Below are 16,724 nucleotides of genomic sequence, written 5' to 3'. Positions count from 1 at the left end.
GTCATTTTCCTGGGTGCACTTTGTGGTACTTTCTGGGAGACACAGAGAAACTCATCATGTGGAACTTGGCTTCTCATGAAGCCATGGAGAGGTTGCAGTATCTGTTTGGGGAGGGAATTCCTCCACAAAGTAGATCTTGGGTCTTTTGAAGTTTAAGTAAGTAATATATGTTAATATATTAATATTTTATTAATATATAATATGTTAATTATCCTTCCCTCAGGTAGATATTTATAAAGTAAAAATAGTGCTAAATAATTGGAGTTGATCTAGGCTAATCAAGAAGAATGCTAATAATAGAGAGAGGGTAAGATTTTGGTCACTGCTTATCATATTCCCATAGCCACAAACACTGATATACATGTTTTAAAGTACAAGAAAATAAAGAGTGAGATCATGGTACATCCATAAATACATAGGTAGCAGAGAATAGGCTTAGAAGGAAGTGAATGGATGGGTAGGAGAATATACCAAGAGAAAAAAAAGTTATCACTTGAGATACTTGTTGCCAGAGCTGTAACTATGGCTAGGTAGTTGGGCTTTTATCCAACGTATCAAACTTAAAAGGAGATTACAACTCTTGAAATGACCTTTAACAAGTAAAAGTAACTGGGTTAGCATCTAGTTTGCAAGAATAAGAAGTTCTACAGTGAAACTTCTAAAAGCTGATCACAGCCCAATTGAGTTCTCCCCTGGACAGCCTTTCTCCCTACTTCTTACCAGTATCCAAAGCCTGGTTGATGCTGTCAACCCCATGAATGTCTTGGGCTACTGTTCCTAGCTCACAAATGGCTGGTTATGACTCTGTTATCTAACGTTTAACTTACTTGGATCTCCCTTGGATGCTGGTTCCCCAGATTTCATCTTTAATTCTTCATTTGGATCTAACGTTTAACTTACTTGGATCTCCCTTGGATGCTGGTTCCCCAGATTTCATCTTTAATTCTTCATTTGGATCTAACGTTTAACTTACTTGGATCTCCCTTGGATGCTGGTTCCACAGATTTCATCTTTAATTCTTCATTTGGCCTTGCTCCTGGAAACATCAGTAAGACTTTTGATTACTTACATACAAAAGCAGCATCTGACCTCACCCGTGGAAACAAGACAATAATAACACATTTGTGCTCCTCTTGGTGGCTCTTGGCAGCCCATTCAGCTCCTTCCTCCCATAGCATAGCTCTCTCTTGCCCCAGGAAGCCCTCATGCTAAAATGGAACTCCAGCTGAGAAGAACTCATCCTTTGTGGATATTAGGGGGAGGCACTGAACATGATGGCTGACTGTTTGGTCCAACACAGAAAGGAGCTCCTTAACTAGAGCTTTACTGATCTTTTAGGATTCCAAATGAGACCACAAGAGACTTCAAGGGAACAGTAGAGAAAGCCAAAATCAGTGCAAGCTCATTCACTAAAAGCTTTCAGAAACATACACTTAGAGTTCTCTGATTTTGTTTGCAAAAAACATATGACTCATTTTTCATTTAAGATAAACTTGCTAGCCTGCTTCCTCCCCTGCCCCATTTTTTTTAATGCTTTCTTTGTAGGCCCACGAGTATTTTTTCAGACAGGGTTCCCTTCAGTAAAGATCTTTTTAATGACATTAGACAATAGAGGGGATTGAGGGATCACATGAGGAAAGTTCAATTATATGGGTGGAAATAGAAACATGTTCCACACTGACCCTCTCACCCATCCCTGACTCCAGACCCTGTAGAAATTATTCTAGCTGGGACTTCAAAGACAACACTGCACATTTAATTGGAACTAGTTATGAGATAGAATGCATTTTAATTTAAAAAGCATTTAATAAGAGCCTATTGTTTACATGGTGCTGGTAATTTAAAAAAAAAGATAAGAAAAAAAGAGTTTTTGCTCTCAAGTAGTTCATATTCTCCTCGAAGGAGAAGATTAAAATCCTGCTCTTGATGAAGCAATGGAAGTTGAGGTCAAGTTCATTATCTCATGGAATGGAGACCTAAAGTCAAGCCAAAGGAGAACTATGTATAACCCAGCTTTTCTTTTCTTCTTAATGCTCACCAAGCTTCCTCTCCTCCCTCTGGAACCCAGTGAGAATTTCTCAGAACTATTTTGCCTGTTTTTGAGATTGCCTGAGAAAAGTGACTGAGTCCTTTGCCAAAGCTTCTCTTGATGAATTCCTGACTTGCTCTGCTCTCTCTGGTTGGTGAGGTGAGTGAGGGCTTCTCCCTTGTACAAATGTGACACTTGTAGTTTCTATAGTGGCCATAAGATTATAGATTTAGCTCTGGAAACTACCATGTTTTACAGGTGAGGAAATAGGCCCATAGAAATTAAATGATTGTCCAAGGTCATATTGGTAATAAAATAGCAGAAACAGAATTATGTTTTAACTCCTCTTACTCTAGAGCTCGTATTCTTCCCACTGTACCCTGGTGGTCACTACTGGGTTCCTCAGCATCTTACCCAAGGCTCCACTTACCTGCATCCAAAAGGGCCAGTCCAGGTTTCCAGAAGCCTGTCTCTCTAGCTTTACAACATATAAAGAAGGAAAATTATTGTTTAAAGGCAGAACTGGTAGAATATGTGGAGTTAATTATGCAGATTAAGGACTATTGTGTTATTCTAACAAATAAACTTAGTTAAAAGTTTTGGATAAAACAACGTTATCTCTTTGCAATTTATTCAGCTCCATTTTGCATTTGAGTTCAGGAGGGAAGGGGGGAAAGACCTCTTTGTTTTGTCTGATCATCTTTTTTTCTCCTAAGAATTAGTGAACTCTCCTTTGAGATCATTCCTCACTGGATGTCTTACAGAGTCTTAGGCAAACAGAGATAAACATTCTGTACTTAACAAAATATGTTCTGGATAGTACTTCACAGAGAACACTGGGGCAGTGGATAGAGTGCTGGTCAGTGAGATTGGAATTCCAATGTGGCCTTAGACACTTAGTAGCTGTGTGACTGAGATGTCTTCCAATTTTGTGATTTTTGAATTTTTTTTTCAGTCACTACAACTCATGATGAGTGCTTATTTAGGCATGGGTGAATGAGGGGGAGAGTGAGAAATAAGCATTTATACTGGATCTGTTATGTAACAGGCACCATGGACTTTGCAAATATTATCTCATTTGATCCTCACAACAACTTACTAAAAAGGTGCTGCCATCCCCATTTTACTGATAAGGAAACTGAGGCAAATAGGAGTTAAGTGACTTGTCCACTATTACATAGCTAGTAAATAGTTGAGTTTGGATTAGAACTCTCATCTTTTTGCCTTCAAGCCCACTGCTCCATCTATTGTGCTATCTAACTGCTTTGATCAGGATTTGCATTGGGATCTCCTTTGATAATATTACACAGCTTAGATGAGGGTCAAGTCTCACACCACAGAATATGATTTAGACTTCTTTCTCCAAAAGGGCAAAGAAAGAAGCAGGTTCATTTTATAATTAGCCCCTGGAAATAGCTACTCTTTATTCAGTAACAGTTTGCTAAACTAACTGCTGCATCTCCTGAATCTCATTTGTCAACTTGCAGGCTACTGGAATTATCAAAAAAAAAAAAAAAAAAAAATACTGTTCTTCTTAATGTGTTAATAACCTCAAAATATTGAAGGAGGACAAAAGACAATTTATAGATCTGTAAGTGCTTTGTTTCTCTGCCTAAATTCCACTTTATTTTATTTTATTTTATTTTTTTGCCTTATTACTCTAATGCCACCTACTGGTAAAAAAAAGTTTCATCTTTCATCATGACTAACCCCTGATGAAATTTCCCGGTTGACCCAAGAACCTTGAAAAATCCATTACTCTGGGAGATTTAGAACCATGCTGTTTAAAATCCAGCCCAGGATGATAGTTCTGGGGCTCCCATTTTCTAGGATCCTTTATTTAAAACACTTCCTTTGTTCAGGTAGTGTTACTTCTATTTCGCCTGGAATAATTTAAAAACAAATGAATTTCCTCTACAGGATGAACTCTGGCAAATATTTGGGAAACTGAAAAGTCAATTTTCATTCATGAGATTTTACTCTGAGAGAATCATTTGTATACTGATCTTAGTAAGGAACAAAATTTCTTACAATCTCTCTCCAGTCATCCCATAGAGGTAGACTAAAAGACTAAAAACAAAGAGAAACAATAAACATATACATTTGTAATTTAGGATGGATGTATTTAAGCCTCTAGAAAAGCCCAGGAATGGTCACCTATTTGTAGTTTGTCCATTTTTTTTTTTTATTCAGGTCTAAAATAAATTCCAGTGATCCTCTATTTTCCAAACTGGTTTCCAAGTATACCTTTTCTACTGGACTTCCTCACTCCATGTTTTTTCATGAATGAGGAATTTAAGATGGGATGATGGAGATCCAGTAGGCATAAGAGAGAACTGAGAAATGCCAAAGCCAGAGAAACAAGTAGGAACAGAACTGAAAATGTGAGTCAGGTTAAAAGAGAATGAAATTATGAGAAAGAGAGCCCTAAACAGAGTGGAACAGATGTTGGAAGAATCAGTGTGGACATGTATAATCTCTATCAAATTGCTTGTGGTCTCAGGGAGTGGGGAGAGGAAGGAGAAAATTTGGAACTCAAAATTAAAAAAAAATGTTAAAAATGTCTTTATATGTAACTAGGGAAAAAATTAAAAAAAAAAAAAAAAAAAAAAAAAAAACCAGTGTGGAAACCTAGACTTTGGAAACCTAGAGATAGCCAGAAATACAGGAAGCTTAGCATGCCACAGGGAAGACAGACTATCTTATGAGGAATAGCACCAATTAACAGGCAGTTGAGGTATGATAATCAAACTTGTCATTATGCTTTAACGGAACCTTTTGAGAATGTAAATTTTTTTTTTCACTGTGAAGGGAGAACAAGATTCCAAGTGATAGTAGTTCTGAAATTACCGGTAGCAGAGAGCCATATGGAGAGAGAAACTATTTGCATATGTCTTTATTTGTTGTTTTTGTTAGTTGGAAATTTGTTTATTCAGTAATTTTAATATTTATTCATTATATTAAAAATGATCTCTAGTTCCTTAAATAATCAACATTCATTGAACTGAGGTGGGAGCTAGAGCTAATTAAAGAGATGTCCATTTTATTAATTAGTGAGATCATTCAATCATGCCTTTGTATTGAATTAGCACTGGGTGTGGTCAAATTAAATACAGCAATAAGTCAAATGGCAGGCTAAGAAGTACCTCTATTAAACGGCATTGATCCCTACAGTGACTTTTTCTACATTAATTATATTGAAAGGTCAAGCATATATCTCATGCATTGCTCTTAACAAGTTCTGACACTCGGAAGGAGCTTCCCACGTCCGTCTATCTGCTGAGCTTGCGACGACAATCTCTGGAGACAGAAAGGGCTGATAACCCTGTGAAGAAAATGATGACCAAAATGCAGAGTGAAGGTGGGAGGCACCTGCCCTGAAAGGCAGGGCCGGACCAGGGGCAGCCTCCGGGAGCAGGACAGCTGCCCAGACGTGCTCACTGACCACTTAGTCCAATAAGGCACAGGAGGTCCGGCAGCCTGGGAAGCCGCTTTTAGTATCTGCTGCAGTCGGGCATCCATCTCTAGGTGAGCAAGCCGGCCAGAGGTGAGGAGCAAGGTCAGAGTCAGCCGTGGTCCATTCACCAGAGCATCCTCCATACGGCTTAAACAGCCGGGGCTGGGCTAGCCATGTGTACATAGTCTCTCCCTGGGAGCCCTGCGTCCAGCGGGGCTAATGTGCTTGCGTCCATACGGGATTGCCACCATCTGCCCATAGCATCCGGACAAAAATGTCCTTTTGGGAGGAAATGTAGCTGGGTCAAGATGGCAGCCTCAAAGATCTGCCTCAGCTGGGGCCCCATTTCTCAGGACTTGGGATCTCCCTGGGGCTCTTGTTTCTTTTTCCTAGTATTGAATGTAGCAAATATCAATGGGAGGGGGTGATTGGGGGAGAGCGGAGAGCTTGAGTTTAGATTTAAGATTGGAAGCTATTTATACATACAAAGTTTTGGTAAATTGTGTGGTGAATTAGGGGCTACCTATTGCTAAGGTGGGAATATCCACACCTGAATTTATAGCAGGTGTGATAATTGTTTCTTCATACATATAATTCCATGTAAACACATGTAAATGTATTTCAAATATGTAAATATATACATACATGTAAATCCAAGATTTCCTCAAACTCATACTCACAGATTGTAGGTTAGATTCCCTGGGAGTGGAGGGCTGATAAGGGGTAGTAACTCTCATAGTGTTCTATACTCCAAAACTATAACTCAAAAGCCCCGACCAGTGCTCTTACCTTTAATAATCAGCCAGTAGACACATTAAGCTCAAATGCAAAGGCATTTATTAAGATGGTAACCTAAGAACGATAGTAACAAAGAAATCCCTTGACAAACAGAGCACACTTTCCCACAAGCACTCTGTGTCAGTAAGAAGAGTGAGCACATACAGGAGTACACTGAGGCACACACACAGGGAACATATGTCTAAGGCAGCTCATGCCTTTGGAACTTCAAGGATCTAATATCCTCTTTTTGTGTGTGTGTATCATCCTATTGTTTTCCCCTAAGCACAATCATTCAGCTGGGCTCTATGAGAATGTTCTCTTTAGCTTGACTACCGACTTCCAGGACTAATACTTTCTTAACTGCTAGTTAGTTTTCTTTCTGTTGCCAGAGATCTATGCCTATTTCAGAACTATTTTGACTAATAGGACCTGTTCCAATAAGTTTGTTTACTGCTGTTCAAGTAGCTTTGCTATGAAATGCCATGTTGTCTTCCTCTGTTGCCCTTTGGTAAAGGAGAAAAGAAATAGCAAAATATGATTCTCTTTCAAGAGTTGAGTTCTTCCTCCATAGTTGAGTCATTTCTCTGCTGCTTCCAGTAGTTACCTTTTTCAGAGCTCTCTTGACTTGACTGACTCCAGAGGTAGCAAGTTTACCTTTTAAAAAGCATCAGGGGTTTAACTCATCCCATAGTCAACCAATGGTCAGCTGCTTTTCAATTCCATAGAGGACAACTGGAGAATTCCATACCTCAAAAAGGCCACCAACTACAAGTCTTCATTGTGATCATGATGGTGAGAGCATCAGAGGCCATGTCTTGCTGGTAATTGATTGAGGGGACTGGGGATGTTTACTCTGGAGAAGAAAATGTTGGGGGGGGGGAATTATGATACTGTTCTTTAAGTATCTGAAGGATTGTCCTGTGGAAGAACTGGTTTTGTTTTGTTTGAATCTAGAAGATGAAATAATTTCAAGAGATAGTTTTTATTTTAGGTAAGGGAAAATTTCCTAACAATTAGAGTTATACAATAATACAATGATCTGCCTTCTTGGAGTTCTTCAGAGTGACTATTTGTGGGGAATTTTGTAGAAGAGATACTTAATCACATGTGGTTTCCTCTGAGTCTCTTTCAGCTGTCAGATTCTGTGAATGTGAGTCAACAGAGATATGGGCTACTGTGTTTTGAGGAAGAGAGACAGAGATAGAAACATATAAAGAGATAGAGACAGACAGAGACAGAAAGAGACAAAGAGAGACAGAGACAGAGACAGACAGACAAAGACAGAGACAGAAAGAAAGAGAACAGAGAGAGAGATAAGGGATGGGATAAAAAGAGAGATCAGAGATCAGAGACACAGACAGAAAGAGAGAGAGAGAATAGAGAGAGAGATAAGGGAAGGGATAAAAAGAGAGATCAGAGATCAGAGACAGAGACAGAGAGAAACAGAAAAAGAAAGAGACAAAGAGTGAGAGAAAGAGGGAAAGATGAAAGAGAAACAGAGAGAGATAAGGGATGGGATAAAAAGAGAGATCAGAGATCAGAGACAGATACAGAGACAGAGAGAGAGAGACAGAGAAAGAAAGAGACAAAGAGTAAGAGAAAGAAAGATGAGAGAGAAACAGAGGGAGACAGACACAGAAAGAGGCTGAGAGAGTGAAAGAGAGAAAGAGAGACAGAGAGACAAAATAGAATTGAGTTGCAGTAAAAAGTTAAACAAAGGGAGATAGGATCTGGGGAGAAAAGAACTGAGAACAAAACAAAAGGACATAATCATGGCCTAGTTAAAGAGGTACCCAAGCAGAGCTGGTATATGGAGCCATGATTCTTGGGAAATAAAGGACAGATGCAGCATGAGGCAGATTGGAAAATAAGAGGATGGGTCCAATCCTCAAAGTCAGGATTGTTCAGTGGAATGAAAGATGGAGGCTGCTGGTTCTCTCTTTTTTGGTCACTTGCACTTTTGCCTTTTCCCCAGTGTGTGATCAGAGGGTCCGAGTATGAAACTGATTAGACTTTGGTGCTTGAGCTCTATGGGGAGACCCTGTACCCCCCTTAGTTCTAGAGTTGAGCTTGGAGGGTGACAAGGGCAGAGGTTGTCAGGGGTGAAGATCCACCCAAGCTAACATAAATTCGATCAGCGTTCTTAAGCTTCTGAGCTGACAAGAGATTTTCCTTTCTCTGTCACACTGAGTCAGAACAAAGCAAGGAGATATTTTCTGGAGGTTAAAATCACTTCATACAACCAAAGAAAGACTCAGTACTTAACACAAGATTGCACCACAAGGGGTCATCCTTGAATGCGTAGGAAGGAGTCACAGGGAGGCGCAGTAGAACAGTTCTGAAGTAGGAATTTGGTTTTTTAAAAGCCTTAGGAAGTTTCAGATGGTAATAATATGATTCAGTATGGAATAATACCAATTACCCAGACTGACGACAGCTCCTATCGGGTTCTGGAAGGCTGCTACTGATTTTTGTCATTGGATTCAGGGTGAATTAAAAGGGAGAAGAAGAAAATCAATTTATTTAAACTAATGGACTGATTTCTTCTCTTATTCTTCTCTTCTTTCTTGTCTCTCTTTAATCTGCCTCTATTATAATTTCCCTAGAAGTCAGTGGAAGATTCTATACTTTTGGTAGGGATGCAGAGTAGAAACATGGTTAAAGTTGGATTGGCCCAAAAATAGGAAGGAAGAAGAGAGTTCTGTGGTCAGGAAAAACATATAGCCTGCTTGAGCCCCAGATTTCTTCCCCCCAATGACCTCAAAGTGACCTGATTCAATTTAAAGAAAAATCAAATAATGTATTCTAAGGAGAAGGCACATTTAATAGAAAGTTAATTTCTATCTCTAACCTAGGATTCAGTGGAACTGACCTTACCATTTTGTCTTATGATTTCACTGGTATAAGCTCCCAATTAGGAAACTCCCTTTATTAATGCAAATTGATACTTGCTTTGCAATTTCTAGTCTTAAAGACTTGTCTGCGACGCAGAGATGTTTAATTGACAAGGTCAGGATCAAATAATCAATATACATCAGAGACAGGACTTGAACCTAGAACTTTCAGACTCCTAGTCCAGCCCCTCTCTTTACCAAGAGACTGCTTCATTCAAGGCCTGACATCATGGCATCGTGTTTATTATCAACAGTTTTACTGGAAAGTGAGCTAAAGGCCTTACCTGGGTGGGCCCGAGTGATACTGCGGTTGCCTGCATAGGCTGCAGTGGACCTGAATCCTGTAATAACAGAGGACTGGTCAGTGCATGAATTAGAAAGGAAAGCTTTCTCATTCTCTCTTTGCTCCAAGCTAACCAGCTATTACCAAGATCAGAATCACAGAAGATATTTGTCTGGGGGCAGCCTGAACTTGCCTAGGAGAAAGCTTCAATGTGAAGAAAATAGTTTCAGTTCAACAGTGGGTGAAAATTCTAGATAATAATTTCTGCATTTCACAGCTGTCAGAATAAACTTATTTCACTAAATTACTCTATTTCTTTTGACATCATTATACTTAGAACAGTTACCCTAACTGTGCCAGTTGCAGAGGAGGTTAAAATAATCCTTCAATAGAACATGTCATTTAACATTTAGCAATTTTCTTAAATAGTATTAACGTGTTATTGATGCAGATAGCATTAGCTTACAAGCCTTTTTAAAGGTATACAATAGGTTAGCCCTAATTAAAATGTGAAAATCGAGCAATCATTAGAATTCAATAGAAGCATTTTTTTAAAAAGGTGATATATACCTTAGAAAGGGAAAGTAGAGCTCTTGTGGGAACAGTCCAGCCATGTAAAAATAAGATGGGGGGGGGGGGGGAGCCAAATTTTCATGAAGATAAAGATTGTTAGTAGAAAGGGACCATGAATAAGAGTTATAATAGATGCTAAAACAGATAGTTTATAGGTAGATGTTGGAAAAAGGGAAAGAGAAAAGTTTGAAAAAAAAAGAAATAGTTGGGAAAGAGATGAAAGGGCGCAATACTTTTTATATATTTAAAAATGATAATATCCATTGACAATTCTAGTCAGATCACAGGGACAAATTAACATTGACTCCTATAGTTGCAAATAACACATCCTGGGCTTAAAGTAATTGTAGTAATAAAAAGAGAAATTATTACCTATAAGTTGTCTCTCTTTAGGGAGAATTTTTACAGAAAAAGTTCCCTATGCCTTATAACATAGTTATTTTATAAGTAGTTCATGCTTTTTAATCATGTTTATTCAGGCTTATATAATTCCTCCTACATATTAAAAAGTGAGACCTTTTCATTCTAATTTTTACTTCATTAGATTTGTTTGTGCAAAAAATTTTAAATTTTACATAATCAAAATTTTCTTTTTCATTTTGTATGATCCTATCACTTGTTAGTCATGAACTCTTCCCTATCCGTTGATCCAAAAGATAATTTCTTCCTTTAATCTGTTTATATTTTAACCATTTATATCTAAGTCAAGCTTGAGCTTATTCTTATACATAGCATGAGAAACTCATCTAAATCTAATTTTTGCCAGACTGCTGTCTAGTTTTCCTAGGAGTTTTTGTTAAAGGAAGGATAACTGATGGGAAGAAATTTTCTATAAGGAATCAATTTTTGAGATATACAAGGAATTTGTTCAAATTATATAAGATTAAGAGCCATTCCCCAATAAGTATATGATCAAAAAATATGAATAGACAATTTTCAAAGGAAAAGATGAAGCTATAAACAATTACATTAAAAAACACTCCAGATCTCTATAATTAGAGAAATGCAAATTAAAGTAATTTTTAGGTCCGCATTTCATATTTGTCAAACTGGCAAAGATGACAAAAGAAGAAAATATAAAATGCTAGAGGGACTATGGAAAAACATGTATACCATGGTATCCTGGTATATCTATGGTAGAACTATGAATTGGTCTAGTCCTTCTGAAAACAACTTGAAAATATACCTAAAAGGTTAGCAAACTGTATATTGCCTTTGATCCTACTATACCATTATTAGGTCTATATTCCAAAGAAATCAAAGAAAAAGGAAAAAGGATCTACATGTACAAAAATATTTATACTAGTTCTTTTTGTAGCTGCAAAAAAATTGGAAACTAAAAAGGATATCCTCTTACCAAGGAGTGGCTATACAAATTCTGGCATGTAAATGTAATGGAATTATTCTTCCATAAGAAATGATGGCATACATAATTTCAGAAGAAACTGGGAGGATCTCTAGGAACTGATACAGAGCAAAGTGAAGTGAACTAGAACAATTTTTCCAGTTATAATATCATTATAGAGAAAAACAATTTTGAAAGATCTTATTACTCTTATATTCTAAAAGAATAAAGAACTATGTGACTCATCTACTGACAGGAGTTAATGGAAAAAGACACACATTTTTCAAATATGACTAATATGAAAATTTGTTTTCTTGGACTATGTACCTCTGTATTGAGAGTTGTGTTTTTTGTTTATATTTTTGGAGAAACAAATTAACTTAAAATACTTAACTAAAACACAGAAATAATAAACTCTTAAAAAAAGAATACCTTCCCCACTCATATCAGTGGAGATAACTTAATGAAATGCATGTTGCTATTTTGAGCCATTTAAAATTTTTTCTAAAAATATCAAATGTTTGATTAAATTTGCCTATAATTGGCAATCCATTTTTACATGAATTAACATGCAGGTGTGAGAAAGGATTAATGGAAGATTTATTCTATGAACCCCACATCTAATTTACACTTCTATCATGTGAAAATCATAGGATTTAAATCTATAGAGGTATTTAAATTTAGCTAGTCTTCTCATTTTATGGAAGACAAATCAAGATTCAGGAATGGGAAGTGACTTGTCCTAGATCACACAGATATGACCAGAGGATTACAGGACCTTAGAGGTCTTGTAGTATAATTTCCTCATTATAATTTTACTCATTGGGGAAAAAGAGGCCCAGAGAAGGAAAGTGATTTGTTCAAATAGTAAATGTGGAGCTAGAATTTGAACCCAAGTCTCTTCTGCCTCCAAATCCATTATTCTTCCTACTGAATCAAAAGTCTTGTGGGAGAATTCTCTGAGTTGGAAATGAAGTTTTTAAAAGTTTGTGGGAGTGAGTGAGTGTGTGTGTGTGTGTGTGTGTCTCTATATGCTTATTTGATTTTCCTCCTTTAGCAATTATAGCAATTATAGACCTTGCGTTCTGAATATTTGTTCAGTACTCTGTAGATCAGAATACCGATGGCTGCTGGACAAAGATGAAGAAGGAACATTGATCAGCCCTGATGCTGTTGTCCAAAGCCCTGTTACCAAGCCAGAAATAATAGGAGTTGCCAGATTGGAAGTTACAGCTTCAGGTTTCCCCACCTTTTCTGAAAATAAGCAAGACTTTAATTTGCAAGCCTTCAGAACTTCCCTGCACAGGAGAATATCCCAAATTCACACATGTGGAATTACATCCATTTTATGAGACTGGTTATCTTCCTGGGAGACAAGAAGAGGAGGCAACTTATAATATGTCCTTCATCATTCAAGAATCTTTGAAAGAGTTGGGAACTCCAAAGAAATTGATGTATAAACTGTAAATTCCACATTCTAATGTTCTTGGCTAGGAACCCTTTGACCCTGAGCAGCCTGCCTCTCTTCAGTGAGCTGAATCAAATATAATTAGGAAGGTAAACTAGGGGAAAAAAACACCTTTCTGGAATATGAATTCTGAGCTACACCACCACCAGCAGAAACAGACTTAGGATTATACATGTTTTGACCCTTTGGTACTTGTTTCTGTCCATGTGTTTGGTTGATGGAGAATCCTCATGCAGTCCTAGGATTTCAGACCCTGTGGTGACCTTGAAGATCTGCAAACCAAACCCCTCATATGGCAATTGAAGTCCCAGGGTCCTCAGCATAGAAAAGAAATGACTTGTCTAAGTTATTTATCAAGGTGGGATTGGAACAAAACATCCAGACCGTCAATCCGGTATTCTTTCCTCTGTGCCATAATGCTCCTCTGTTCAGATCAAATGCTCAAAATGAAAAGCTCTGATTTTGGTAAAGTTTCCTTACGATCTTTGGACTGACTGGCTTCTTGCTAGCTGGATTCGGGGATAGGTGCTGGGAGAAGAGGACTTAATAAAATTTGAAATATTGATTGGATACAAGTAGAATTAATCAATCAATTAACAAGTCTCTATTAAACCCTTATTATGTGACAGGCAGGCACTGTGCTAAGTGATCAAAATGCAGAAGGCAGAAACATTCTCTATCCTCAAAGATCTCATGTTTTAACGGGGGTAGATAATATATAAATAAAGATACTGCAAGATACAGAGTAAACAAAAAGTAATCTTAGAGAAGAAGGTCCTAGCACAGGAAAGATCACCAGGAAAAACTGGAGATTAGTTGAATTCTGAAGGAAGCCAAGGGAGTCTAAGAAGTAAGGAGAGAGAACATTTCAGACATAAAGGACAGTCATTTTAAGAGAGATAGAATGGAGCTCTATGCGCAAAGAACAATTAGGATAGCTGGATTGTAAAGATTGTAAAGGGGTATGAAGTGTAATAAGGCTTGAAAAAGAGAAAGGAGCCAGTTTATGAAGGGTTTTAAATACTTCATTTTTAAATGGACTTCATATTTGATCCTGGAGGTAATAGAGAATCACTGGATAAGAAATAATTAGCAATGGACCATCAAGTGGATCCTTGACAGGGAAATTCATTCCTTGAGAGTCTTTAGAAATGGGAAGACTATCCATTTATTCACAGTGACTTAGGTACAAGCCTATGAGGAAACTAAAGGATAACTATATAGAGAGTCTTTTTACAGTCTCTACCCTTGTTGTAATTATGTTTCATTATACTAGGTGGATTTTTCTTCTACGTATTTTCTTACTACATAGCAAGTCACTTTGTCTGCCTCAGTTTCCTTACCTGCAAATTGGGGATAATAAAAGCACCTATCTCCCACAGTTGTTGTGAAGTGCAATTTGTAAAGCACTTAGCATAGTACTTTGTACATAAACAGGCTCTTAATAAATACTTATTCTGTGGATCCAAAATTGCCCACCCCACAAAAAAAGGAAACTAAGGCAGGCTCTGAGCCAATAGCACTTTATTAAAGGGTATATGACCCCTTTCATGAAGTGGACCCCAGATCTTCCTCACAATCTGAGATGCCTCCTTCCTCCAGGGCCTCAGTTTTATAGTATTTAATTCTCAGATGATATAGATGAAGCAAACTAAAAATGCAGAGTCTCATTGGTTGATAGATCTTGACCGCAACCCTCCAGGAGAGTCTACATAAAAGACAGAATCTCACTATTTGACAAACAAGTCTATGAGTAGATCTTGAAAGACTTATTTTGACCTTTCAGGAGCTCCTTCCCAACCTGATGAACAGACCCATGCACTGGACTGATAAACATATCAAACAGGGTCACTTGGTCAAATATTTGTGGCTATCTCCTCATATTGGGCAATAGAGAGCTAATGAGGGATACAGGGACTACATAAATAGCTGAAAGACTTTTCATGTTATTGAATCACCTCTGCCATGCTGGGATTGGTCATTATAGCAAAGCAAAGTCAAGGGTGGAAGTCCTTTTCCTGTGATTAAGCACATGAACTTAACAGTAGTTAGAATTTGAATGCAAATCTTCCTGACTTTAGACCCAGTGTTCTATCCACAGTGCCACTTAATTGCTTGAGACATTTTTTTAAACCAATTTTATTTTCAGTTCATAGCTCTGAATTTATAATCAGTATCTCTTTGGAATCATATCAAATTGCTTAATACTGATTGGAATAAAATAGGGATCCAAGCAATCCTCTATCACAATTCTTCTCTCAATCTCTTTCCTATACATTAAGGATGTGGTAGATAATAGATATATGAATAATAAAGACAAAGTAATCAGAGAAGGATGTCACTTATCAGAAAGCTATATTTTTCTAAAGGCTACCCTTTGAGGAAAAGGGTTCGTTAAAAAACTCCTAGTAGCCTTGAAACTTGAGATATTTTCAACTGAGACCTGAGGGAAATAGTAATTTCACAAAGGAGAAGCTGTAAGACAATATCCTAACCACTAATACCATAATACTAGTTCTAGCCTTTGAATATAGTATTAAGCACTGTGGTATAATTTACTCTGCCCCAGGTCTCTGCTTTGTGCATATTATTTAATAAAATAGGATAGGGATAGGGACTCAACCTGTAATTTAATTGGTTTGGGGAACTCCCAGATCAGGAAACACCTTCCATCAATGAAGACTGACATCTTCTTCACTATTTCTAGTCTTAGAAAGTTGCCTAGAGCCCTGAGGGGTCGTACTACTTGCTCATTGTCACACAGTATAGCAGAGACAGGACTTGAATTAGGTCTTCTCAGCTTTAAAGCCCAGCTCCTAATCTACTATAGCACAGTGCTTCTCTCAAAAATTAATAATAATAAAATTAGGTCCTATCAGGCTCCATGATCTTTTTTACACAAGGAACCTTCTTGGTTGCAAAAGAAAGGGAGCCTTCCACCAGCTAATTATACTCCTTGGACCAGTCTCAGACTCTATAAAGTGAATGAACTATACAGATTTTAAGATTGTTCCCTTGATGCACAAAAAATCACTGGCATGTGGATTAAAATGCATCTATGTAAATCTATATTTCCTGCCCTCCTTTCTCCCTCATTTTAGAAAACTAAACCCGTAGCTTACCACCCGCCTCAGATATTAGCTTTGTGACGAAAGACAAATCACTTAGATATTCTGTGCCTCAGTTTCCTTATCTGTCAAATGAGGATTTAAACCAGATGATGTCTGAAGCTTTCAGCTTTAAAACTATAGTCTTATGAGCTTAATCTATTCTACTGACCCATGTCTCTGATCCTGTGGCCTGCAGGCTGAAGTCTGACAGTGATGGTGGAGGTGGACATGGTGGTGGTGTCCAGAGGGGTCCACGGGTTGGGGGAGGTGCTCACGGCTTCAGCTGGGGTGGTGGCAGGCACTCGGATGGTCATAGTTGGCAGTGGCGTGGTTGAGACAAGGATTTCAGACTTCTGATATGGCTTTGTTGTTTCATCTTTAAGAAAACAGAATCATACCAAGTCTTGAAAATGTGATATCTGTACTGCAGTAATGTCAAATTCAAATACAAACAGGAATCATTAATCCTTGGCATTTCCCCATGCATAAGGATCCCTATAAGCCACGTGCTGACTTAGTTTTAAAATGTTATCTTATTTGTGCTTTATTATATTTTTACTTATTTTGTTAAATATTTCCCAATTATATTTTAATCTAATTTGTGCTGGTCTTGGGAGTGTTGTGGATACATGTAGACAAAGGGCCATGTGTCTGGTACTTCTGTATACCTGATATATTGGAGAACTGCCAGATTGTCTGTCCCTGACTAAATGGCTACTACAATACAAGGGACTCTGAGGTTGATCCAAGGAACATAAAACACAGTTCTTGACCTCAAGGGATAT

General features: G+C 37.7%; 1 protein-coding gene across 3 annotated transcripts in view; it reads right to left on the bottom strand.

Annotated features, from left to right (window-relative positions):
* The window catches only part of VIT (vitrin), a 149,313-nt gene that overhangs the window by 45,985 nt on the left and 86,604 nt on the right, over positions 1-16,724 (bottom strand). For 2 of the 3 annotated variants that reach the window (XM_031951265.1, XM_031951267.1), the window contains 4 exons: positions 16,109-16,315; positions 9,445-9,501; positions 2,460-2,507; positions 974-1,036 (listed from right to left, as the gene is read on the bottom strand). In XM_031951265.1, coding sequence (XP_031807125.1) covers positions 974-1,036; positions 2,460-2,507; positions 9,445-9,501; positions 16,109-16,315 — 375 coding nt within the window. The remainder of the gene's footprint in view (positions 1-973; positions 1,037-2,459; positions 2,508-9,444; positions 9,502-16,108; positions 16,316-16,724) is intronic. The other variant, XM_031951266.1, reaches the window with a different exon arrangement.

Source organism: Sarcophilus harrisii, chromosome 2, assembly GCF_902635505.1.
Source record: "Sarcophilus harrisii chromosome 2, mSarHar1.11, whole genome shotgun sequence".
NCBI lineage: Eukaryota > Metazoa > Chordata > Mammalia > Dasyuromorphia > Dasyuridae > Sarcophilus > Sarcophilus harrisii.
Note: the sequence above shows the minus strand (reverse complement) of the source record. Positions and strands in the feature narration are given on the sequence as shown.